Genomic DNA, 27,326 nt, shown 5'->3' with positions numbered 1-27,326 from the left:
AACTCTCGCGAGATCTGGTGCTCCACCTATCACCCGCGCCGGCAGATCTCGCGAGATTACTCTGTCGTTGCCACGGTAACCGACGGACGGCTGTCATGGCCGCCGCGCCCGACCTTGGGCTGGGCCCAAAATCCCCTTTTTCCCCGTAGGAGGAGGCCCAAACGTCTTTTTCCCCCGTAAGACCGGGCAAGCCGCGTCCCTAGCCCGTCCCGGACTCCATCTCTCCGCCTAGAGCTCCCGCTGTGTCCTTGTTAGTCCTCGTCTCCCTCAGGCTATGGCAGCGTCCCTGCCTCCTCGCAGGCGCCCGGGTTGGGCCCGCGCCCGCCGCCCCCCTGCCCGCAGGGCTCTCGCCTCATCCATGGTAAGAGCCGGGCTGTGCTGCAGGGCCAAATTTCTCACTGCAGCGTTGGGTACAGCACTGGACACGCTCCCGTGTAGGTTTTCCCTATCCTACATCCTGCACAGCTCCTGCATCGCCTCAGCAGGAGGAGGAACGCTCCGTGAGGGTGGCAGAGCCCTGGAACAGGTGCCCAGGGAGGCTGTGCTAGGCACCTCTCGCTGGGCGTTCCTGTGTCACCTGCTTCAGGTGTGCCTGCCTTGGCAGGGAGGTTGAAACGAATGATCTCCAGAAATCCCCTCCAATCCTAATAATTCTGTGATTTTTACTCTCTGGCCTTGGCTATTCTTCAGGGCCTGAAATGAGATACAGGTGTGTGACTGCTGGTGTCAATCCCTATCAGTATCCCAGGAATTACCTCATTTTAAAAGGTAAAATTAGGTAATTCCTGGGATACTGATAGGGATTGACAACAATCTGCACCGCCCACATTCTTGTTTATTTGAGAAAAGGAGCCAAATAATCTCAGCAAGATCATTCAGTCACATTCAAGAAGTTATTCCACACAGTAGGTTGATAATGAGAATCACAGAACTGCAGGATGGTTTAGGTTGGGAGGAGTGTTGAAGTTCATTCAGTCCCACCCCCTGCCATGGGCAGGGACACCTTCCACTGTCCCAGGTTGTTCCAAGCCCTGTCCAGCCTGGCCTTGGACAATTCCAGGGATCCAGGGGCAGCCCCAGCTGCTCTGGGCACCCTGTGCCAGAGCCTCCCCACCTCACAGGGAAGAATTTCACTTTGGTATTATGCATAAATATTTCCTAATTTTGGAGGAACAGGCTGTGGGACGGGTTCCCATGGCCTCGTGGAGCTTCTGCCCATCCTTCAGTCTGCTACAGCTTTGTGGAGCCAGCAGTAACTCTGAATGTCTCAAACCTACTAGAATGAATGTTTGTCTTGCAAATGGTGTGTAGGCTGCCTAAGGCATTCTCTAGAAGCCTTGTGAAAAAAACTCCAGTGTGTTTGTCAAGTGCTAATGTCCCCATTCACACTGGGAGGCAATTTTTAGCTTGATTACTTGTTTTGATTTCTTCAAGTTCTGGCAATTTTCTTTATCGAGATGGAGGAGGCTCTGCTGCTTCATAAAACTGGAAGTTCTTTTGCAAGTCAATTACAGACTAAAGCCACAAACAGAAGTGAAAAATTCTTGAAGTTGGCAAAAATTTCATGGAGTTATTGTTGGTACAGGAATAATTCTTTAATTTCATGAGGTTATTGTTGGTACAGGAATAATTACAGAAATAATTATTTAATTTATCTTAAAAGTACCACTGGTTTTGATCTAGAGTCACAATGGAAAGGTTTTAATTTTAATTGGTTTCGTTCAATTCCTTCACATATCACGGAACAATCACAATTAACCATTATTTTCTCTTCCTTATGAAATCTAAATGGCTTTACAAATCTTATCTTAAAAGGCACATGTTTAAACTGAGCCCCTGGAGGTTCAAGAGGTTTCCCTGGAGAAGGCAGCCCTTGTTCTGTAAGGGGCTCTTCCTTTTCTCTTCCTCCCCCTGCAATTTGCTCCAATCAGTCTGCATTGCTGCATAGTTGGTATCCAAAATAGAACTACACATCAAGTTACTTATAAAAATACCAACATGATCCAGCAGTTTTTTCCCCGAATAGCTACAGAAGTGCTTTCTGAAACCACTGCCCCAGCGGTGCCAGCTCCACCCTCCTGTTTCCAAACAGCTCTGGAAAATATCATGAGGGGAAAGATAACTTGAAGCCTCCAAAATAATTCTTTAATTTTCATCCCGAAAATTAAATTCCAGAAGGCAGTGTTTAAAACCAACCCAGAAATGTGGTCTTCTTTGGCAAAAACAAATGCTCAGTGCAGACCAGTGTAGTCTCACTTCACACTTACTCATTTTCAGGCTGCTGGGCTCCCTGGAAAACACTGATTTTTGGGCTGAAGGAAGCACTGGTGAGCAGCTGGATTGTGAGGCACTTCATAAAGAGTTGTGTTGCTGTGTCTCAATGAGTCCTGACAGCCTCACCTCAGGACCTGGTGCATTAAACCTTTTCCAGGGGGATGGAATAGTTCAGGGTAATTGATTTGAATGTTCAGCTTCCCTTGGAGAAATCACTCTGCTGCTTTTAAATCCCAGAGTCACTGAGTGATCAGAGGGGGCTCTGGAAAATGTTATCCATTAAGGATCTAGAGCACATTCTCTGTACCCCTTCCCCACCCCAGGGAAAAATTAAGGGAGGAGGGAATGCATCCAAAGACAGGCTTTTCTTTTCATTGCTATAGTTACTTGGCAGTTGGACCCTCACAGTGTAATATCAAGTATTTATTATTGTGGGACTCCAAGGTGATGTTTGGAACATGCGGTTTTGAAAAACCTTTTTTGCATTTTACAGCCCAGCATGTGCTGTCCCAGGATTCCTTCCCTCCCCTCTGCTCTCCTTTCCTTCCAGTAAATAAGTGTATGGATAAATGGAGGAAATGAAGCCAGAAAGTTTCAAAATAAGCCCTGTATTTCTCTGGTGGAAGTCACCTTCTCGTTGAAGTAGGTTCAGACCTTGTATCCCCAGTTTTGTTAACAACATACCTGACTGAGTTGTGTGTGGAATTAAGTACTGCTCACTAGGAGTTAGACACTAACAGGTTGGGCTTGCAGCAGAAAGCCATCAGATAAGGCAGAGGCAGGACTGGGGATCTCAGATGAAAAAGTACCTTTATTATTCTTCAAAATTGCTGCTTCCCTGGTGTCCAGTGGATGATCCGTGCAGAGGGTGTGTCCAGTGCTGTGTCCATTCTTGGCCCTCACCACAAGAAGGACCTGGAGGAGCTGGAGTGTGTCCAGGGAAGGGAATGGAGTTGGGGAAGGGGATGGAGCACCAGGAGAGGCTGATGGAGCTCCTGACAGGAGGGGACAGCCAGGGGGATCGGGCTCTGCTCCAGGGAACAGGGACAGGAGCAGAGGGAACAGCCTCTGGGGAAGCTCAGGGTGGACACCAGCAGGAATTTCCTCATGGAAAGGGAGCTCAGGCCTTGGCAGGGGCTGCCCAGGCAGGTTTGGAGTGCCCATCCCTGGAGGTGTCCAGGGGTGGGCTGGCTGTGGCACTCAGTGCTCTGGGCTGGGACAAGGTGGGGACTGGTCACAGTTTGACTCAGTGGTCTGGGAGAGCTTTTCCAGCCAGAAGGGTTCTATGGTTCCATAGCTGCACTTGGAGGTGAGGAGCTCCTCTGGAACTGCACCAGCTGGAATTCAAACCCTTTTCAACAGAGCAGACTTCCTTTCAACTGTTACTTCTGGCTTGTCCATAGAGCAGGATGAGTTTTTGTTTCAAAACTTCCCAGCAAATTTCCTTTAAATCTTGAACCTTTCCCGGCATGAGAATATCAGCTCTTATCCTATTTTTTCAAAGAATCCTAAAGCATCCTTTGTGTCATTTCCCCACTGGATGCTAATACACTCTTGCTCTCCTCTTTTCTGAAGAATACACATGCAGTTTCTCCCATAGATTTAAATAACATGAATCACCTCCCACACATATATTTTTTATTTATTTTTCTGCCAAGATCTGCACAGGAAGGCAACAGTGTGGGAGTTATCTGCTTGTAATGGTTGACACAGCCTCAGTGTGGGCCCCCACTCCCTGTTTCCTGTACTTCCAGAACAATTCTTTCATGTTATAGAGACCTCGGACCTGAGTGGGAACCTCCAGCTCTCAATCTCCACTCCGGTGTGTTGGATTTTTCCTCCAAACACAAGCCACATTCACCAACAGACATTTATGCTTCTTTTTCTCTTTGAAAACCTTTTAGCTATCTGAGAAACAACACCAACAAAAAAAAAAAACGTCTGAGGAGAAAGAAACCACTCCTCAACAGGACTTTGCCCTGAAATGGGAAAGGTGCCAGCAACTCCATTAAGTCTCCTGTGCTGTCCTTATTGATTTTCTGTGGATGGCAGTGGGATGCTGTGGGGTGAGCAATCCTCTGAGGCTCAGCTCACTTGCATTAGGAGGCACAGCTTGTGCTGCAGTGACATCCCTCAGGCTTTCCATGGGGATCACATCCACGTTCATTGGCGCCTTCTGTGCTGCTGCTGCTGGATTTCCACGCCACTTGGGTTGCACTCAGTGTGTGGTGCTGCTGGTTCCAGCTCTCAGGTGTGGCTGGTTGAAGCAGAACTTGGGGAAATGGGGCAAGATGTGTCACAGCTCGTTGTGCTGATTCTGCTTTTACTATGAACATGAAGTTTGCCCCAAAATTCTCATCAGGAAAGCACTTGCATGGAAACACTGACCTGAGTTGTTGCCAACTCTGAAATTCCAGGCAAAAGCAGTGCTCTCACATTTTGTGTCTTTATTTTGTCTACTATTTTGTGATCATTTTTTAGAATAGTAGAAAGAACAAAACTTGTGCTGTATTGATGAGGTTTTCTAATGAATAAGCCCATGAACAAGTGCTATTTTTTAGCCTTTTAGTATGTTTTTCCATTTGTCCATGTCTCTGGCTAATTCTATACAGATTCTAACTACTGAACCGTGACCATTGTATTAAGAAAGAATCCAGGCAGGCCTTTAAAATTCTTTTGGCTGGTATATTAGCAGGCTTCAAATGAAGTGCAACGTGTCAAGGAAAAAGTAAGGGAACGGAAAATTTTGTTTCTTTCTGCTGTATTTAATCAGCTTCTCCTTGATTCTTTTTTAATGAAAAACCACAGACATTATTGCTAGTTAATGACCAAGTTTGACAAGAATGCCCTCAACACTCTCTTTGCTCAGGCTAAAGACTCTGTCTCTCAAGTTTTCTGAGCTGAAAATACAAAGTTAAAGGAGCAGCTGCAAGAAGAGGAATGAACAGTGTCCTAGGATGTGCAGCTAAGTGGGATGTGCTGGAACACGAGGGCTCCCAGCAGTCCTGCAGTGAATGGACACCTTGGGCTGCTGCTGGGTTTATCCTTTCCATTAACCAAAGGAGCAGATCTGCTCGGGTGCTGATGGAGTGGAAAAAAGTCTGGTCCAATATTCTTAGTGCAGGGAGGGGAATGCCTCAAACCTCACACTAAATGGGCGATATGTTGTTTTTCATTAAACGTGGTATTTGGAGTTACTCATCAGTTCATGCAGGAAATGGGGAAACTCTAAAAATTTTTAAATTCCAAGAATACACTCAGCAAAGCTGCTTTGGATTCAGGATGGGGACTTTTTATTGTTTGTGTGCTATTTTGACACTGTGTACCAAGATCTCCATAGTGAGAGCTATCTGTGGTTTGAACATAGAATTCCAAGACATTGGGTAGTGTTGTAGGTACCTTTTTCCTATATTAGTTTCCAAGAAACACTCGGTTTTCAGCCTCAGACCAAGTGATGCTGCTGTTTTACTGACTCTGACTAATAAAACCCAGCAAGCTAAACTTTACCATTGCTGGAAGACTCTTGCAGCAATAAATTCAATTTATGAGAACTCCCAATAAAAGTTTACATATCTTTCAAGTGCCATGAAAGAAAATGGGCAATCTGACAAAAAAAAAAAAATCAAGATGTTTCTTTCTTTATGACAAAAAATGACTATTCAGAGAAGCATGAAGGTTTTCTCTCAGACATTGTTCCTCAGCATGTTCTCACAGTCACCCTTGGTCCTGGATAAATGCTGGAATAAACAAATAAATAGCATTTCACCACGCATGCAGGAGGATAAAATAAAAACCACATCGTGCTGGATCACAAATGCTTCAGGAAGTTCTGGCTGAATGTGAAAAGTACTTTGTAATGCTAATAAGTGTTTATCCTTTTGCTTCCTCGAATGTAATCAAATGTACAGGGAAAGCACATGGATTTTAGAGCTGCTGATTGCAGGATCAAAAGACTCGTTATTAATTGCACATGAATCTGATGTTGTTGGGCCCTTAAGATGTCAACTGACATCATTGTTTGCTTCCTTTGTTTATAGATCCTTGTTTTAGAGAGGGGTTATTCCTGCCACGAGCCCTTTGGAGTGTTCTTTCCTGTAGGTGGGTGATCCATTCCTGCAGGTTTGGGAAATGCCTGAGGCACAGGGAACCTACCTCACAGCACTTGGGTTATGGAATATCCCTGAATTTGCTGCATTTGGTGTCAACCCCTCCACAAATCCCAACACAAGTGGGATGGTGGTGACATTCATGGACTTTCTGCCTGCTGGGATCCACCCTCCACACCAAACTGCAGCAGTCTGGTCCTACATCTTAATAAACAAACAGCAAAAAATCCCTGAAACATGGCCTGCTATAAACAACCAAAGCAAACAGCTGGTCCTCATTTGAAAAAAGATGTGACATCAATTTCAAAATGAATCTGCAGATCTTCTTAATGCAAATATTTTTGGGAAAACAAAAAGCAGCTGTTTATTCTTCTTTATACCTACTAGCAGGAGAACAAAATCCAGGATGCTTGTATTTCTTCCGCTAAGAAAAACATCCTCTTGGCCTCGACATTCATTTAGAGCTCAAATTGTTTGAAATATACTGGGCTGCCTAATTCTGCTATTGCTGTGCTGCTCCAGCAAGCAGCTAGGAGCTGTTTCTGTTCAAAACTAAAAGCTGCTACAAGTAGAATTGTCATTGAGTACTTTGCATGAATTTTGTGACAGAAAGAGGGAATTTTAGAACAGACATTTTCAAATTTATCAGTTCTGGCCTCCCAGCCCTGAGGAGCATTAGATGTGTGGATCCCTGGACAAAAATGGAATCATTTGGCCATCATAATGAACAGGTTTGCTTTTCTTAATTACTGCTGGGAGGCAGCTGGGAGGAAATGCAAGGACTGGAGGAGGATCTGAGAACTGCAAAATAGGAGCCATTTGGGATTGCTCCATCTGACAAAGCGGATTGAAGGAGGTTAGGCTGAGGAATAGTGGCAAAGGACTGAATTTGGAGTCTCTTGAGCCTTCTGAGGTCATGTGGCTTCTCTCCCAAATGTGGAAGGGTAATTTCCCACCTTTGGGTTTGTTTGGTACTGTCTCTTGATGGAGTTTTATGTGGTTTTGTGTTTCTGTGGACGAATACAGTTCCTGTTTCTCCTGACATCGTTCTACTGTTTTCTCTCCACCCTTCCGGGTTCATTTTGTTTCTGCCACCGCTGAGAGCTGTTCTGTCTGCACGGGCTCCATTGTGGTGCAAATTCATGTAGTGCAGTCTTGTCTCTGGCTATTGTAACCCGATCCACGTCCAAGCTGTTCACTGCCCTGGAAATTGGGGTTGTCTGTGACATCCACAGGACAAGCCCTGTGTGACTGCAGAGTCTGTGACATCCACGGGACAAGCCCTGTGTGACTGCAGAGTCTGTGACATCCACGGGACAAGCCCTGTGTGACAGCTCTGTGACATCCACAGGACAAGCCCTGTGTGACTGCAGAGTCTGTGACATCCACGGGACAAGCCCTGTGTGACTGCTGTGTCTGTGACATCCACAGGACAAGCCCTGTGTGACTGCAGAGTCTGTGACATCCACGGGACAAGCCCTGTGTGACTGCAGAGTCTGTGACATCCACAGGACAAGCCCTGTGTGACTGCTGTGTCTGTGACATCCACGGGACAAGCCCTGTGTGACTGCAGAGTCTGTGACATCCACGGGACAAGCCCTGTGTGACAGCTCTGTGACATCCACAGGACAAGCCCTGTGTGACTGCAGAGTCTGTGACATCCACGGGACAAGCCCTGTGTGACTGCAGAGTCTGTGACATCCACAGGACAAGCCCTGTGTGACTGCTGTGTCTGTGACATCCACGGGACAAGCCCTGTGTGACAGCTCTGTGACATCCACAGGACAAAGCCCTGTGTGACTGCTGTGTCTGTGACATCCACGGGACAAGCCCTGTGTGACAGCTCTCTGACATCCACAGGACAAGCCCTGTGTGACTGCTCTGTGACATCCAAGGGAAAGCCTTGTGTGACTGCTGTGTCTGTGACATCCACAGGACAAGCCCTGCGTGACTGCAGAGTCTGTGACATCCATGGTACAAGCCCTGTGTGACTGTTGTGTCTGTGACATCCAAGGAAAAGCCCTTTTTTCACCCCATGATGGCATTTCCAGCTCCTACAGCGAACCCAGGGAAAGGCTTTTGGCTCCCCAGGGCCAAGTCTGCAGTACAGAGTCCCAGTGGAGGTTTTTTGGGGTCCTGGCAATAAAAATGGGGTGAAACAAGGCCTGACCTATTCCATAAAAAGCTGCAGAGGAAGCTGTTGGTGCTAACGAATCCTTACATTTTCCTGGGATCATTGTCTGCTGTAGCTCTGAGATTCCCGTATTGAGGACAGGCCAGGAGTCTGGAATTGGGATGTCTTACCTGAAATCCCTGCAATGGGAATTACTCCAGTAAAAGGAACAAATGCTTTATTTTGAGACAGTCTGAGTATAACAGGAATGCTTTATTAGTAGATATACCCTGATTTTCTGTGATCCCGTTATCCCTGACACAGGTGCCTGAGCCCTGAAGGCTTCCAGTGTGTCAGCATCTGCACGGCTTCCAGCAGGTACCTCCCAACACCAACACTTCCTTTTCAAAATAGTTCACGATTTCTTTTAAAATAATAAATAATTAATAATTATCCCTGGCCTTAAGCAGCTGGAGGCTGCTTATTCTTCCACATCACTTTAGACCTGGTACCTTACAGGCATGCATAAAGTGCAGTTTACCTTTGCAAAACCCAGCTTTACGAATTTGCTACTCGTTACCTCTTCTGGGCGGCGTCTGCCGTGCTACCCGCCTGCCTCGTGCTGCCTTTCGTTTAAAGCTAAAACAAGTGCGTTTAAAGGCGCTCGAGGGAGCGACGTTCCCGCGCGGAGGCTCCGGGACCGACTGAGGGCCGGCCCCGCGCTGCGGGCGCGCCCCCCGCAGGCCCCGCCCCGGGCCGGCCCCCGCGCTCTGATTGGCCGCCGCGCTCACCCCCGCGCCGCAGTTGGTGCCGCCGTGCGCGCCGTCCCCCCCGCGCCGGTGGCGTGGTTCGCTCCGCCCCGCCCCCCCGCCCCGCCGCCGCGCATCCATACTTGGCGATGGCCGGCGAGCCGCGCGCTGATTGGCGGGGAGCGGCGCGGGGCGGGGCCGGCGGCGCTGACCCGGATGTTCACTGCCGGGCGGCGGCGGAAGCGGACGGGCCGCGGCGTCGAAGCGACAGGGACGGACCGGGAGGCGCCGCCGTTCTACCGCCCCGCGCACCCGCCCAGCCGACATGGTGAGAGCGGGCCGGCCCCGCGCCCCCGCCGCGGCCCCCGCCCTTCCGCACGGCCCTCCCGCAGCAGCCCCCGCGCCCACACCGCCCCCTCGCACCGGGGGGCCTCGCCCGGCCTCCCCCGGGCGGCGGGGACGGAGGGAGGGGCGGCCCAGGCGGTGCTGCCGGGACGCGGGGAGGGCTGGCCCGGCCTGAGGGCGCTGCTGCGGGGGGGCTAAGGCTAGCGGAGGCTCTGCCCGGCGCACCGCAGGGCCCGGGGGCGGGGGGCTCCCCGGGGCTCCGCTGCCCGGTCACTGCCAGCTCTCCGGTGCCGGTCCCGGGCGGTGCTCGCAGAGGGAATGATGTGGAATTACCCAGGGAACGGTTCCGCTTCGGCGGGGAGCGGTACCGGGGGCGCTGCCCGGCGGGCCCGGCGGCCGTGGCTCCCCGCAGGAAGGCCGGCTGTCCCCCCGTGCGGTACCGGGAGCGCTGCGGGGCACCGAGAGCCGGGCACTGCCCGAGCAGCGGCTGCTGCAGCCCTGGTGCTGCTCCGCACGCCCGGGAACTTGCCTTTCCCACGGACCAGCCCCACTTGCCTCAGCCGTGTGGAATAATCTCCGTCCCGCTGTGTTTCCCGAACGGATTCGCCCGGGGCACAAACCCTTTCGGTGCCACTTTGGTGCTGTGCAAAGGGAGCCGCTCCAGCTGCGGGCCCAGGCCCTGCTCCGCTCCCTGCCTGCTGGCCGGGGCTCTTCCCGAGCCTCCTCAGCCATGGAGTCACTTGTAGGGAATCACATCACTTTCTGCTGTTGGGGATTTGTGATTCAGGCTTTCCAACATGACAATTCAACAATGTTTGAATGTGTTTAGTTCATAAAAGATCAACCCAGAGCCTGGCTCTACAGCAGTGTGAAGTCTGTTTAACCACATGAGTGTAATCCTTTACTTCTTGCCGTCATCCATAGGAATTTCAGAGGCGATGCCTTATGTTTTTTCTCTGGAGCTGGAGCCACCTGTATCATGCAGGATAAAGATCTTTAATGTGAGGTGAAAGGTGAAGAACAGTTATGACCAAAGTTCTGTTCCTTATTGGTTCAAACAAGAGCAGGTGCCGTACCTGAGTCCTGGCAGGATGGAGCATCTTATTCCAGCTGTGTACCTAATTGTAACACACTGAAATCTGTGTGTGCAAGACCTGACTGTAGAGTCTCAAACTGGGATTCCAACAAACTGTCCTAACTTATGCCACTGCAAAAATTGTCACAGGAAAAGAGTTCAAAGAAAACAAGGAGGCTTCATGGAAAGTAACAACAGTGGTACCAACTTCTTTGAATGGGATATAAAACGTGCTGTTAGGAAAATCCAGTCAGGGTTTAAATGTAACTGTGTCAGTAGTTTGGAGGAGGTACAGCACAAATCCTTTGGAAATTTCCTGACTGTTACCAGGTTTTGCTGCTTTCTGTTTTTTTTCATGTTAAGTTGTGCAAACCACTGGGCATAGGAGAAATGGGATCAGAACTTCCAACACTATGTGCTGGTTTCCAATGTTGAGTGGACTTCAGGGATGAACCTGCAGCCTCCAGTTTCAACTCATGTGCAAACCCAGCGTGTAGGGTGCTTGCAGGATCTTTACTTTTAATGGTCTGAGACCAGAAGTGGAGCGTTGAAAGGGTGGAATGGCCCTTTCATTGAAGGGAGCAGTTGGTATGGTGCAGGATATTGGGTGAGACACCTTCCTGGTACCACAGGGCTACCAATGTCTGTGTAGAGCAGAGCTGGGAACCTTGGTCTCCTCGGAGAGCTCGGAGCTGTGCCCACATTTCAGTCAGGTGCTCAGGGAAACAGGGCAGGGCAACACATGAAGCTTGAAAACTGCCTGGATGGATGGTGTCTCCTGTGCTAAAAATAAATGGAATGCTCTGTTCAGGGCAAAGCAGGACTTGGGAGAGTGGATCTGCTGAGATTTCTGGAATTGTGGGTTGTGAATGGATGGAATCCAGTTACTCTTTGTAAAAATAAAACCCTTCATTTCCAGGTTATGTAAACTGGCCTGATCATGTTAGCAAGGATTTCTTCTGCTATGCAACTCTTGAAGAAAAGGAGGACAATTTAAACAAAATTTATGATTTAATCATCCATAAATTCAGGCTGTCTAGTGTAGTGCTGGCTGTGCATCATCCATCTAGGATTTGTGAGGCAGATATGGAGCAGTGAAGCACAGCCCAAGGTGTGTGATGTGACAGTGACACCAACACACACCTCGTGTGCTGCTCAGGGTCCACTGAGATTTTCAGGATAGGAGTTGTTTGTCTGGAATCAGAACCCATCTCTAACCTGGCTGTATCCCTCTTGGACCTCCAAAATGTGCTGTGGAGGTGTGGGGACGTTTTCAGTACCCACAGCAAGTCCTTTGCACCTTGTTCCTTTTGAGAAACACCAACTTCAGCTGTTTTGTAGAGTCTGTGTTTTATTAGGCAAGCCAAGTGTGTGAGCTTAACTAAATGTTATCTTAAACGGCAAATTCCCAAAATAATCAAATCAGAGGATATCACTGGGAGAGGGAATACTGCCATTGCAGTGATGCTTAATCTTGTGGTTTATTAGGGAGGCAAAAACATTCACAAGCTGAAGTTGTTCAAACAGGATTTCCTCATATGGTAAATATATATGCTGATATGAGACTAATTCACATCTGGGAGTGAAACAGAATGAAAGTGCAGCTCAGCTCTTCTGGGGGACTATTTTTAGTCCTTATTACTGGAGTTGAGTTGAGAAATTACTTTCTTTGGGAAAGCGACCATGCTGCCCTTCTCAATGTCTACTTGCACAGCTGTCAGCTTTGCTTTCCATCCATCCCTTGACTTCCCTGGGTGAAGGATGGCTGGGGAACTCGGTTTGCTCATCATCATCCAGCACTCCCCAGTGCTCTGTGCTGGTCCAGTGTGCTGTTGGTACATCAGAGAATATGGAATGGTTTGATCTGGAAGGGACCTTGAAGCTCATCCCATTCCATCCCTGCTGTGTGCACAGGGACACCTTCCACTATCCCAGGCTGCTCCAAGCCCTGTCCAACCTGGACTTGGACCTTGGGCTTCCAGGAGTCCAGGGGCAGCCACAGCTTCTCTGGGCACCCTGTGCCAGGGCCTGCCCACCCTCACAGGGAGCAATTCCTTCCCAAGAGCCCACCCATCCCTGCCCTCTGGTAGTGGGAAGCCATTCCCTGTGTCCTGTCCTTCCATCCCTTGTCCATGGTCTGTCACCATCCTTCCCCTCAGCTCCCTTCAGGCACTGGAAGGCCCCAGTTGGGTCACCCCAAAGCCTTGAAATTCAAATTTAGACTTGGGATGCTTCTGTAGACTCGATGGGAAGTGCCAGTAGCCTGTGTTTGTCTTTGTGCCTGCCCTTTGTGGGGATGCTTGGTTAAATCCAAGGAGCTCCTTACTGAGATAAAGTAAACTTGCAGAGAAGTGTTTTTCTGTAATTTGTCCCCTTTGAGCCAGTTCACACTGTGATAGACCCACCTCAAGGTAAAATGAAACTCTTTCTAGTGCCAGCAGAAGGGAGCAATTTTACTGGAGAAGTGTGGGTTCTGAAAGGTGCCTGTACCTAGTTCAGGGCTGTGGAATCCCAGGATAGGTTGGGTTGGATCTGTAAAGGCCACCTAGTCCAGCCTCCTCTGTGAGCAGGGACACCTTCACTGGAGCAGGCTGCTCAGAGCCCTGTCCATGCTCAGCCCTGTTGTTTTACCCTACTTTAATCCAATGTGCTTTAATAACTTTTCTTTCCAGGTGAAGGAGATGATTACAGAAGTAGAAGATACTCAAAAGAGATGCTGATCTTCTGTTTTTACCAATAAGTTTTAGCCAATCATTTTATAAAGTGATTCATAAACTGATTTTTAAAGTGCATTATAAAATTTCCTGCTTTCTCAGTGATTAATGCTGGGAGTCCTGAAGAATTTAAAAAGCCTCAATCAGATAAATCTTTGTGTCTCTCTTTAATGCAAGGAGAAAGGCCCAAAGTTTGTGTATGCTTCAGTTCTTCCTAAGCTTTTGCCATTTCCAGGAATAAGGGCAAAAATAAAACCTCACTGAAAAACATGGGATTTCAAATTTGAATTTCTTTACACCACAGAGGCTTCTTTCCTGAAGGAGTAATGAATATGTCTGACCAACACAAGATTTTTCCAGGCTTCCTGCTCTCTCTAGGTGGGCTTTAGCCTAAATTGTGTTTGCTGATAGGTTGTGCTCATTAAAAAGCTTCTCTAACTTGAAGATCAGGAGCTCAGGCCAGTGCAGTGGGGGTGTGACCACTTCATACTGGAGTATAAATTGATCTTTTTCTTCATTTTTGGTGTGATGCTTTCTTAAATATTTAATAGTCTGTGACTGAGGGGCTCCTGTGAGAAGTGACCAAGTACTGTAGTGGAAACCTGGGTAAGGGGTGACTGAAACCCTGGGAGGGGGTGAAATTCTTGTGACTTGAGCTGAATTATTCAGGCTTCCTGTACCTGATCCAGTGGCCAAAATTCACTTACTAGTCCTGTGTCCTAAAGCAGGATGGGAGCAGATGCTTGCAGACAGGCTGTCCTGGGGAGTTGGAGCTCTTGCCTGTGTGGTAGATGAAACGTTTGCTTTAGAGACTTCCTTGGTGTGGCATGAGGGGGAATGTGGTATTGAGGAAGTTTTAAAGCTCTGGTAGTTGAGCTGAGAGGATTTATCATGCGAGGGTGGATTTGAGGAAGGGGCTTTGCTTGTTTCTCAGCTGAATTATTGTAGTTCTCCTCTGTAATGCCAGGTGCAGTGGAGTCTTGTCCTTCTGCGATTTTGATGGAGTGAAGTTTTGAGTGAGGAATTGAAAGCAGGATCTATTCTGTTGTTTTGTGCCCGAAATTATCTTCTATTTAGAATGACTTTAGTTGCATGAGGTAATACCTGGTGTTGTGTTTCCTGGAGTGGTGGTCTGAGCCTTGGCACCAACCAGTAGATTAATTTCCTTGTATTATCTGGTGCTGCTGTTTTGCCCTCCCTCCCTCCCTCCTTCTCATAGGCTTTAGAAGGAAATATGCAGCTTGCTTCGACCTCCTGCTCTTTGTGCCACACCTTCCGAGCTGGGCTGAAGAATTAGGGAATGGATTTGCAGGCACTTGATTTATCTGGCTGCCCTACTCCTAAGTTGCCTACTTTATTCCTGCTCTATGCAAATTAAACCTCACTAGTTCATATTTCATCAGTGTACCTGCATTATTTTCAGGGCAGGGCTGGTTTGGGAGCCCTGGCTCTGGGTTTAGCCCTTTGGGACTGGACTCCAGGTGTTGCAGCCCTGCTGCAGAGCGTGTCCTTCCCCGAGTCTGAAGGGGATGTCCTCCACAGAAAGTGGAGCCGAGTCCTTTCCTGGTGCACTGCCTTGGAATTTCAATCACGTCCTTGTTGCAAAGTGGGTGTGTTACGAGCCTGGGTGAAAGCAGAACTCAGGATCTCACAATTTTAGCAGCATCAGCTGAAACAAGGCTGAAAACAGCACTTAAGTAAGAGGATTTTGTGCGGAAGGAAAAATGTTTGAGACTGCACTGAAGGCAGAAGCTTAGTGGTAGCCTGAAGCCACCATAAATAAAATACTCTTTATTCTCTCAGGGAATTTTGTTTGTGTTTCTTCAGGTGATACTTTCTTTTCCATTAGGCAAACTGCTGAGTTTGAAAGTGATGTCCTGTTAGCTGCCTTCCCTGGACATTTTTGCCTTGGTAAACACCAGGATTTAAAAAGCTTCTGCCAGCCCAGGCAGTGGGGGCCTGGCTGCCAGCCTGGGTTTGCAACCTGAGACAGGCTGAGGAAACAAGAGATGGGGCTTTTGGTGTGTTAATTCAAGGGAGGAGAGAGCCGTGAAATGGAGGAATGAGGTGAAATATCAGCTCCATTGTGCTGACTACAGCTGTATTTATCCACTAGGTGCTGTCACCCTGCAGATCCAGGTGTCATTGAGAGAGGTTTGAGTGTGATTTTGGCTCAACGTTTATGATGCTCCACTGGGTGGTCAAAACCAGCTTCACATAGCCATGAATCCAGGCAGGGCTAATCCAGAGCTTGGTAAGGTGCAGAGTGGCCAGATGGAACAACTCTTAACTTCATGAAGTGAGATTGAAGGAAAAATGTGATGGGGATTGAAGCTGGCATATGTCTGCCAGGTCCCTTGTCTCACAGAAAGTGTCACCACTGCTTGGATTGGTCACAGAGCCTGTGTGGAGCTGGCTGCCTGTCTGCAGAAGGCAAGAAAAACCTGCCAGGATGGGCAGGTCTGACATTACTGCAAAGGAAGGAATTCTGGCAGGTGTGAATATCTTGTTAGGTGTGATATTCCTGTAGCCTGTAGCTCCTAAAGGAGCTTCCTGGTTTAAAACTTGAGTTCCTGGGGCAGAAGTGGACTGTTGGAACTCTGCAGGGCAGTCACTGAGGTATGTCATGCGAGACCCAAGCAGAAGGCATATTAACCTACTTTTTTGACCTTTGAGGAATGGGAGAACTTTCAGGGAAGAGGGCTAATGAGAGATCCTCTCTGCCTTCTGCCTGCATTGCCAGGCATCCGGTTACTTGCCAGAGTTATCTCCTGAATTTACAACCCTGGCTGCAGCCTCCAGGAGCTGGAAAGTGCTGAGTTTGCACCTGAAGCCAGGCAGCTGTTGGCTCCATGGAGGGCTGGGATAGAGCAAATCCTGAATTTGGGATGTTGACGCTGTGTTAGTTCTGCTGTCACCTTCAAATACAGTGCATGCTCCCTCCTGCTCTACACTGTGTATTTTCTCAAATGTTTCTGATGTGATTTCTCACAAACCAGAATTGAAGTTGCAGTTGACTGGAAAGAGAGCCTGGATCTGTCAGGCCAAGACCAGTTTGCCCAACTTTGCTCTTTCTGCAAGAAAAAACTTCTCCATTTCAATTGAGCAGTTCTAAAACTTTAGTTACTGGCTGATTGGAACATGAAGCAAACAGAAGTGCACAGAAGAAAGAGCATTTGAAAAGGTCATTGGGCATTAGCAGGATTAAAAGAAAGCATCACAAATTACATGTTTGCAGATGGTCAGGATGGCAAATGGCAGTGTTGAATCTCAAGAGCTGCTGTATTTGTAGTAATTATGGTTTCAATTAAAAAAATAAAAGAAGTGACCCCTATAAAATTTAGGCAGCCCTTAGCTAGGAATGGACTGGAGTTCTTCCTCAGAAGATTTGAGTGGAAGGCAGGAAGACAGTGTGAAAAACAGGTCACCAGACTTGTGAACCAACTCAGACCTACTGCACTGGGTGATTTCAAAACCTTTTGGGGCACAAACACACTTGTGTTCATCTCTCCTGGTAGTGAAACCAGGTGTTGCAGCTCCTCAGGAAGAGTTTGCAAAATCAGGCCGGGTTCTTGTCTCTCAGTGCTGTGCTGTAACAGGTTATTTGCATTTTGTTTAGTTAAGATTCCCTATCTGTAGTTAGAGCTAACAAAAAAAAAAGTTATTTTTGTCAAATTGAGACTTAAAATGGGTAAAATCCCCCACTGAGCAGTAACATTAATCATAAAACCTGTTGGCAAAGTTGGTCAGTTCTACAGGCAACTTCAATGTCTTTAATCCATTTATTAAAAGTTAAGCATGTTTTTTGCAATCTTTGTGACTTTTATCTGTAGCCCCACTTTCCTCTTTCATGTGGGGCTAACAGATTGCATAGTCACTCACTGCCACAATTTATTGGGAAGTGACTTCTTGCAAACTTTTATGCTTCACAGTAATTCTTGGCACCAGATGAAAGCCAGTAAATTGCATTGTCATGTTCAATGACAAGTTTAATAAATAAAACATTGTTTCTGTTACCAAGAAGACGAATGCTAGTGCAGAACTCATTAGTGATCCTGGCAAAAGGTTGGGATGCGTAGCTGTTCCCAGAAAGCTTTGGTGCTGCTCCATCCTGCTCTGCTGGTGTTGTGTGATGGCTCTTTTCCTTGGACACATGATGGAGATTTGCACTGGATTTATATAAACGAAAGTGATACATTAGTTTTGGGGGTAGATGCAGGTATGTGCCACCTGGAAATACTTGCTGGGAAGGAGGTGCCAAGGAATAGTTTTTTCCCTGTGTGCTGTACACCTCTGTAGATGTGCTAACAGGAACAGCATCTGGCCAGAAAACACCTACAGGGATGGAAACCACCTGCAGAATGTGCTCCTGGAGATGCCTGATCCTTGTAAACAGGAAATTACAGACAAGTGCCCTGCTCCAGGCTATCAGGGGTTGTAGTTCCTTCTCCCTGGGTGTAAAACTTTTTGAACAACTGGTTGGTCCATGAGATCAGGCTGCAGGCAGCTCTGGATTATTTAGAAGCTCACAGATGGGAGTGCCTTCATGTATTCACATGATAATTGTTTTAGACTTGGGCTGGGATGTTGGAGCTTGTCCTGTGGACAGAGACCTGGCCTGGTTTGGAGGTGGGAATGAGGAAAGGAAATCGGGTACAGCTGATTGCAAGGATGATTAGAAGACCTGCTGGAGGCTAAAGTGATAAACAAGGATTTGGCAAAACTGATCCTTGAGCTTGTCTGGAGGAGGAGAAGATCCCTTTGAAAGCTGCCCCTGGAAGCCCATTGCTACTCCTTTAATCCGTGCAGGACTTGCCCCGGCTGTGTTGGCAGCCTGAAATGGTGAGAAGTGTCCCATGTCAGCAGCACTCTGGTGCCAAAGAAAGTGAAGCTGCCTTGCTTCTCTCCTGCCTATGGATTATTTTAGTTCCTCTTCATGAGGCTGCCCTGAGTATGAGCTACTTGTTTCTACAGAACCTCTTTAAAGAGGTCCCTCTGAATTTCACCTGTGTTCCAATCCTGGAGCAATGGAGGACAAAAGCTGCTCAGTGTTTCTGGTTTTTTGGCTGTGTTTGCAGCATGTACAACACTGAGACCTGAATTCAGAAAACAAGTTGTGAGAGTGTATTCGGTTATTAATTGGGGCTAGTACTGCCATGTGCTCAGTTGTACTTAAAAGAGCACTGCAGAGTGAAATTAATAATATGCAGGAGAAGGTCTCCAAGGAGGATTCTCTGGCTCAAAAGCTGTGACGTGACTTGTACAATTGCTCTGTAAATAAATACAGATTACAGGGGACCTGGGGGAGCCAGAGTACAGCAGCTTCTGCTAAAGCCTTCCGATCCATCACTTCTTGCTTTTATTTTAATCTCTAATCCTTCCCGCTTGGTATTCGTGGAACAAGTGGAGTCAGCACTTGGCCTGGTTGGTCTTGACCGCAGCAGATTGGGCTGAGCTCGTTCCTGAGTGTACGATGTGGTCAGAAGTGTTTGAAATAATAAAAGCCACTGGATCCATCCCAACCAAAACCAGACAAAGGTAAAAGTGGCTGAAGAGAAGGAGAATGAGGTCTGCATCAGTGTCTTGCTTTTCAATAATCTTTGACCTTTTATGACTGTCCACAGCAGAGTCTGTGTTCAGGTTTTATTACCTTTGATTGTTTCCTAACTGTGCTATTGCTGTTTTTGCTGTTTCTCCCCTAGCACACCTTGCTGTCACAGGGCTGTGATTTATGAATCCATTACAAATGGTTTTAGATAGGATCTGCCAGAGGAGGGTTAATAGTCAAGGGAAAAATCATGTGGAAAAACAGATTGCGAGGAATATGTGCAGCTGATGGAAATGTCATGAGTGCAGAACTTCTCTGGGCTTTCTCAGGTCAGACAGTTATTCCTTTTCTCATCTAATATCCTAAAAAGTGAATGCTGACAGCTGAGAAGGGAACCTTGCAACTTAACATACTACTGTACTTTTTATTACCCAAGGGTTACAATAATTCAACCCTTGCTGCAGCTTATAGCAGTAATACTATCCTATTGTGTAATTGGAAAGGGGAGTCTTCTGCCCTTGGAGCTCTGGAAGTTGGCAGGGATTAAAATGACAAGCAGGAGGGGAAGCTGGGTATCTGTTTCAATTAAAAAAACTTAGTGTTGTAGTACCACAAAGCTGAAGCATTAGTCAGATATTCCTGTTGGGAGAACTGACAGGAAATATGTGTTTTACAGTCTTGGGTATGTCTGCAGCTTGAAAGAAAGGAAAAAGGAGTAATTTTCTGGTTGTGTGCTTCTGGCCCTGGATTAATTTACAGAGGTGTTTTACCTGCAAACTGACCAGTGAGCAAAATTACCTGATGTGTAGTAGCTTTGAATTGCATGGCATTGAGCAGATGTTCTGGTTGCAGTGTCTCTTGAGGTTTTTACCTTGTATTTTTGCTATCTGAACATTGAATACTTTGTACTTTGAATTTGGGTAACCTTTCAGATGCCCATCTTGACTGGAACTTGGGTGAGAAGTGTCTCCAAGATGTTTTATCTGTCGCATCAGGTGTGTGGCTTTTTCACCTGCAGTAATTTCTAGTTCCCCCAGTTGTTCTCAGCTGACGTCACAGATGGAAAAGGGAGTGAGGAGCACAATCATGCCTGGAGTAGAAATGTTGTACTGGGATTGCTGGTGGAAAAGATTTGTTGGTCCAATTATTATTGTTATGAATTATTTCCCAGGAAAGGCTAAGCTGGGAGGAGCTCCCGCTGCTGTAGCACTGAGCTGTCTCAGCTCTTGGCTCAGGAACTTGCAAGTGGGGTTAATGCAGAAATAGAGCACAGAAGTGAAACCAGCCTGGGTTTCTGTTTGAAAACACTGCCCAGCTCTGTTTATGCTCAGCAATAACAGGGTCAGATGAGCAGGAGTGTCCCAACAGAGGTTTGAAGGGAGATTGAATCCACAGGGCTTTGTGATAAATGGGACCAAATTCCTACTGACTGCAAGGCCAGGAGCTTTAAATGAGTCTTCTACTTCCTTTCAAGGAGAAAGGCCTTGGGATGGGAAGAGCTGCAGGTTTGTGTAAGCCCTCCTGGAAGATAGGATATAGGTTAAGTCTCAGGTAACTGGCAATGGAGAGCTGTCCATTGCCACACTTGGGAATAAAGCCTGTGGATTTCTGTAGGTGTATGTATCAAAAGCATGTGTAAAAATATTGTAGAAATGCAGAATACCTGCAGTAACTCAGCCGAGTGCTGGTGTCTGTTGAAAAGAGCACACTCCATTGAAGTGTTCCTGGTTCTGCTGGAGCTGGAAAAGCTCTGGATGTGTGTCCTGGTGCAGAGGAGCTCATGGCCAGGTGCCAGTGCTGTTCTGGGGCTGCAGGTCGGGTTTGGTGCCCAGGGCTGTGCAGGAGCAGCTCTCTGCTCCCAGCTGTGTGGTGTTGGGGCAGCTCCTGTTTGCTGAGGATTCCAGCACACAGTAGCCCTGTGCCCCTCACCCCAAGGAGCCCGGGGCTTTAGACATGCCAAGTGGCAGTCAAAAGGAAGTACAGCTTGTTGCCTGTTTTATTTTTGTGATTTTCATACCTATAGTAACTACCTGGGATGTTTTATTTGTGTTTTCTGCATTGAACAACATCTGCCCATAATCTGCCCATACTCAGCCTTTAAAATTAAGGTGCACAGCTGTTCCCCTTTTCAACTGCACATTTATACAATTAAAAAAACAAAAATCAGTGCTGTTTTTTCTGATTTGAGCTTTAACACAGAGTGCCCAGATGACCAGAGACCTGTGGCTGTTGTGAGAGGGTTTCTCCTTTGGAAATAAGCTAAATACAGCAAAAAGACCAAAAAGAAGCAGAGGTGCAGACAAAGGAAAAATAACTAGTACAGACATTCTCATAACCTTTTTCCCTGGGGCAGTGCCACGGGAATGCTGTAACAGGTGCTTAAATGGAGATTCTAGATAGGCAAACATCTTTAAAGGAAACTTATTAAAGAGCTTTCATCTAAACTAATATTTTTAGTCTCTCAGATTCCTATGATCTGTAAATCCTTCAGTGACTTCAGCTGTAATAAAACTTAATTTAGAATTTCTGTCTGAACTCCCTGCTCCTCCACAGGAGGTTCTGGGCTGGATGAAACAGGAATGGTGGAAAATGATCTCCTATCATGCAAACACTAGGCTCATTAAGTGCTGCAAGCTCAAAGAGCTTGGCTTTGGGAGCAGCCCAGCCTGGGAGACAGCCTGTCTGATCACCTGCTCAGAGAGCAGGAGCCTCTTCTTGGGTAAAGGCAAAAGTTCCACGGAAATGTTTTGTCTGGAGGTCTGTTAAGAAACCTGGTCTTCAGTATACAATTTTACAACAGAATTAAGCAAATGGGAATCCAGGCCAGGTGAAGTTGAGAGAAGTAGGTGGGGTTTGGCACATCCTGAGTTCCCCCAGAGCACCTTCCTCTCACACAGTTGTGGGAGGGCTCTGGGGGGTTTCAGCACCACTGATCCAGTGCCACTCTCAAACCAGCAGTGGCAGCATATCCTGGGATATTTGCCTTCTGTAAAACCAGGGAGCTGTGTGCTGCTGGTGCTGGAGCTGGGGTGTGCTCCCTGTCCCTCTGTGTGTCAGTGCCTACAGCTGCTCCATCTCCTCCAGCTGGGCAGGGGCTGGAGCCAGAGGCTGGCTTTGACCACACACCTGGCTTTTAAATCTTCACCTGCAGAGAAGGAACCAGGTCCTGGTTCACCTCCCTGTTCAGTTCTGAAATAGGTCATACCAGATATCTCTGATACCCCAAAGTACCACTTTGATCTGTGATTTGTCAGCTTGTGTTGCCTTCTTGACCATTCCAGCCAGATTTATGCTGGATTAAAGTGGCTGTATAACCATGGATTTAGGGACACAACTGCAGCAGAACCTGCCTTTATTTTGGTGCTTTAAAAGATCTGCTGGCAAGCTGTTTCATTTCCTAAATGCTCTGTGGGAAACTGAGGAGTCCTGCTGCTCAGCCTTGCTTTTCCCTTCTGGGTACCAGGGAGATGCACTGTACCAGGCACTGTATGTGCCTGCATATTTTTGTTTTTCCATTGCACACAGCCTTGCATGTCAGCTGTGTCTGAACCCCTTGGAGGATCTCTGCCTTAATCCTGCTCGTGTCTTTTACAGCTGTTACTGAATATATTGGGTAAAAATGGTCACTCCAGATTCTCTTGGTTAATCCATAAACACTGCAATACACTGCCTCCGTGCAGTGTATTTTATTTTCAATTACTCTGGGGTTGCAGCTTTAGTGGTGGTTTTTAACATTCTTCCCTAGGCGTTTTTGTCTTTTAAACAATTCCAGCTGGCAGAGGAGGACAGAGCACTTCCCTGAGTGTTCCCATGATCCACAGGTGAGGGGCACGACCCTGTGGCAATGTGCCAGGTTTCCTTCCTGGATGCAGGAGACAGCAGGAGCTGCAGTCAGAGCTCGGGAGGAGAGATCCCCTCCTGGGCGTGCCTGCAGGAGCTGGGCAGGCACAGGCCACCTCCAGAGCCTCTGTCCTTGGGCTCTGAGAGTTCAGTAGCTAAAAGTGAGGAGTTCTCTTCCCATGGCCATCTAATGAACAGCTTCCTAATGTTCACTAAACTCCCTCCTTCCCTCATTCTGCAGGTTTGGCTTAATTGCAGGAAACTTGGCTTCCTGTTTCTCCCTGTCCTGGGGGCTGCTCTGTTGGATAATGTGATAATGGAACTGTGTTAGTATTGAAGCTGTTTTTAAATAAGACTTTGGGAGCTTCACAGAACATGGGAGGGTGAAGTTAAACCTCAGCTTGTGGGATTTGAGTGCCTGGAAATGGCAAAGAGAAAAAGGAGGGGAGGAGCACTGAGAACAAACTGCTTGTGTTTCACCTGACCTGGGATCAAAGGAACTTGTGCAGATTTTGAGTGCTGTTAGGTCAGCAGAAAAGTGTCTATTGGTGGAAAGAACAGCTAAAGGTTATGTCAGGACCGTGGCTCAACTCCTTACATGTCTGGGGGCACATTTTCTGACTCTGAAGTGGAGTGTAAGGGTGTTTCTTTGTGTCAGAATTGGTGTGAGACCAGCTACAGTGAGCCCTTTGGAGAAAGCTGCTGTGTTAGCTCTAAATAACTGATGTCCCTCATTTCTTAGATAGAGGCAGTTCTTGAGGTGTGTTTTGTAGGAAGAGGGAAATCATGGATCATGCTTTATGTGCATGTTTCATTCTGGTTTTCTGATAAAGCTGCAGGAGAGAGGGAGCTCTGTAGGAGAACAGAGTTTGTCTTGGATGCTGGTTATCTCAAGCTGATCAGTGCAGTTGGGAGAAGGAACTTCCAGTTCCCTAACCCAGGTTGTTATTGAGATAGTGTGGAAAAGCAACACTTACAGAAACATTGGAAGTAGTTTTGGTGAGGTAGAGACTGGACTCCTTTCTATCAGCAGTACGGTGTTAAGTTGCCAAGTCAATAATCCACAAGGAAATGTAATGAGTTTTACTTGCATTAATGCAAAGCATGCTGCTGCTGAGAGCTGTGTGCTGTGTTTCCTGTCCACCTGGTGACCAGGGCTCTTGTTGTTCCTGCAGAGTGACCAGCAGCTGGATTGTGCCTTGGATTTGATGAGGCGCCTGCCTCCGCAGCAGATCGAGAAGAATCTCAGTGACCTCATTGACTTGGTGAGTACTGCCTGCTGTCCCCAGGAAGTGCCTGCTGACAAAGCCTGCTATGTGGGAATTCTTCTGGGGTATCTGGAACGTCTGGTGATTTGTGTGTCCCCTTGTCTTTGGGCAAGGTTGAACAAACAAGCATTGGGCAAGCAATGTCAGGAATCCAGTGATTGTTTTGGTCTGTGTGCGCAGGGACACTCAGTGAGTGTGAACAGTCATTAGAGCTCTCCTAATGAACCACCCCAGGTGGCAGCTTGGAGGCTGCTGTTGGAATTTGGGCCGGTGTGTACAGATGGATGCAGGCCATGGCACCTGGGTATTACCTCCTGATAAACAGCCTGCTGTGTGGAGCTCTGGGAGGTGCAGTGCCTGTGCTGCCCCACACGCTGCAAAGACACTGCTGAGAATGTCTGGGCATCTGGAGAACACCCAAATCTATTTATAATTTGTGCTCTCTCAGATGTTCTGCAGTCTAGTGTCAAAAACCAAACCTGGCTGACCATCTTGTGTCTGATATCTTTTTTTCTGCTTCTCCCTGGACCTTTTGTGTCCTTTACACACTTCTGGGGAGGAAAACTGACTTAAGAAGGATTTCTAGGCTCGTTACAACTTGCACATTCTGTGATGCATTTCTGGATGTAATAACCTGGTCAGTCTCAACTGTCCCTTAAAACAGTGTGAGGCACAGGTGCCTCTGGAGTAACTGAAGGTGTTACTGAAATATGGATTTAATCTGTACAGAGTCTGCTGGTGGGAAAACTGGATTCTCTTGTCCACTCTAAATACATGGCTTATTTCTGACCTAAGCTTCTAAATTTGTGCAGAAGAGCAGCTGCTCACCAGGTAGAGGTTTGGTTGGGAAGTGCTTCTAAAGCTGGTGTTGGTAAGCTATGGTCAAAAAGTTGTGGCTGACTTAAATTTATCAAACTCTAAACATTTCTTTTACTTATGTAAGCCAAGGTACAGGTAAGACCTCTGGGGATCAGGTAAGAAGTAATTCCCTGCAGGAAAGGATTATTTCTCTCTCTTTAAACCCTTTAATAATTGGCTACATCTGTGCCCCCAAAACCCTTGGCAGCCTAAAGCATTGTTTTTGTGGCTGTTGCTGGAGGTAGGACACAAGTAACTAAATCACTGATCTGATCTGGTGTGACATGGTTGGTTTTATGATGAAACTGGGAGGACTGAGTGGGTACCAGGGTTTGAGCAGCTCCCAGGACCACTCAAAACAAGGAGTTGTTTGGTCAGCCAAGGTAAGCCTGACTGTGTAATTGGTCTGAGATTTTTTTTAATGACTCAGAAAATTGCTGGGTACCTCTAAATGCTGGAATTACTTTTGGATGGTGCTCATTAGTGCTCTACATGCTTTCCATCAGCAACACACTCCCTGGGCTCCTTTTCGTAGTGTAACATGAACCAGACCAGTTTGGTGCCTGTTGGGAGGAGGGTCTGTGTCCCCCACACGAGGCATTGCAGCCCCTCCTCTGGGGCAGAGATGAAATAATTTGTTAAATCCAGCACAATTCCTTTATTGTGGTGACACCTGTAGACCTGCTCTGCAGCCACTCTCCCTGAGCTCTGGAGTCTGCACTGGTTAGACAAGAGCAGTGTGTGCTCTGCCACCTGCAATAGGTCCAGAGACATCATGAGCCAGACTTGAGCAAATAGATTTTTGACCTTTTTTTGGCAAATTTCATCCCGACCTTTACATCTGTCGTTTTGATTCTGCTGCTTGTCCCATTAGCAGACAATAATCTCTTTGAGAAAAAAAGGGCAGACTCCAAATGCACAGTGAGCATGAGCATGTTCCTTAAACTGAGGGAAAGAGCTGTAAAAGATGGCACCCTGACTTCTTGCCTTCCTTGTGCTGGGTTTCCTTGCTCAGTCCACTACCACAGTGTGGAGGAGGTGTGAGGCAGAGGCTCATGTCAATATTTGGGGTGAAGTTTGGAGTATTACTTGAAGTCTGTTTGCAGCTCAGTGTGCCATGGTTTTTTATAGGATTTAATCTCCAGACCAATGGTGGCTGCTTGCTAAAGATCCACTGAAAGGACAGAAGATGGCTCAGAAATGTCATTGTATGTAAAGAGTTTTCCAAAACTAACGCAGTAAGGAACAGGCATCTCCTTCCCAGAGTCCTGAATGGTTTGTGTTGGGAGGGACCTTAAAGCTCATCCAGTCCTGTCCCCTGCCATGGGGCAGGGACACCTTCTGTGAGACCACCTCGCTCCCAGCCCTGTCCAGCCTGGCCTTGGACACTTCCAGGGATCCAGGGGCAGCCACAGCTTCTCTGGGCAGCCTGTGCCAGACCCTCACAGGAAGGAGTTTCTTCCCAATATCCCATCTAACTCTGCCCTCTGGCAGGTTAAAATCACTCCTATCCATCCTGCTGGGAAGGATAACCACACGAAGTTCCCTCCCTGCGGTCCCTCTTACTCTATCCATGTTCTGCTGCTTGTGGCTCATAAAAGAGCATCTTGGTACCCAACTGAATACATGGAGTATGTCCAGCACTGTCCATGACTGCCCCCAAGTGTTGTGCTGACAAGGGAAATGGCCCAAACTTGGACACAAGTAAAAGTGTGGGTGGAAGAAGAGAATTTTTGGGTCATTGGCCCTCATCAGCCCAGACACTTTTCATTCATTAGCAAAACAGTTTGTGGTTTGCCCTTTCACCACATCTGTTGTTGGGTTTTTCAGACTGTTGAGGCTTCAATTAGAGTTCATTAGAGACCTTGTCAATCACAGCCCTCCAGAAGTCCTGCCTGAAAGAAGCTGTGCATGGTGCTGGAAATGGGCTTTGGCATGGAATGCTCTTCTAAGGGTTCAATTAGTCATTATGTGTAAATACACTGCTCAGAATGTGCAAGAGGACTTCTGATTCTCTACAGAACGAGTTTGCTGGAGGCACATACCTTTTTAAGGACAACTAATTTAAATTGGAATAGTTCTCCATAGAGCTCCTTTTGAAACTGTGAGTCTTGGAGCATCTACCAGTGAGCCAAGTCCAAGCTGAAAGGAAGTTGCCAAAAGAGGAGAAAGGTGATTGCACTGCTCTTAAATGGGTTTGTTGTGAGGATGCTCCATGTCAAAAGTTGACTTGATGAACTTCAAGGTCTTGTCCAACCTAAATGATTCTTTGTGTAGTGACAGCACTTGGAGCATTAGTTCACATGTTGTGTGTGTGTGTGACAAAAATGCTGTGTCACCTCCTTATTGCCTCACAGTGTCCAGGAGCTGCTGATTCACTGTGCTTCCCAGGGAACCCTGTTGTGAATCACATCTGTTCTCATCACCTGCTGGAAA

The 27,326-nt window shown here is 47.3% G+C and overlaps 1 protein-coding gene across 1 annotated transcript in view; it reads left to right on the top strand.

Moving 5' to 3' along the window:
- The first annotated feature begins 9,480 nt into the window (after positions 1 to 9,480).
- Positions 9,481 to 27,326, top strand: part of CAPZB (capping actin protein of muscle Z-line subunit beta) — a 58,942-nt gene continuing 41,096 nt past the window's right edge. Inside the window, exons 1-2 of the mRNA XM_021533780.4 lie at positions 9,481 to 9,570; positions 23,940 to 24,029. Coding sequence (XP_021389455.1) covers positions 9,568 to 9,570; positions 23,940 to 24,029 — 93 coding nt within the window. The 5' untranslated portion in view covers positions 9,481 to 9,567. The remainder of the gene's footprint in view (positions 9,571 to 23,939; positions 24,030 to 27,326) is intronic.

Source organism: Lonchura striata, chromosome 21, assembly GCF_050655825.1.
Source record: "Lonchura striata isolate lonStrDom1 chromosome 21, ASM5065582v1, whole genome shotgun sequence".
Lineage (NCBI taxonomy): Eukaryota > Metazoa > Chordata > Aves > Passeriformes > Estrildidae > Lonchura > Lonchura striata.
The sequence above is the reverse complement of the archived record's forward strand: the minus strand, read 5'-3'. Positions and strand labels throughout refer to the sequence as shown.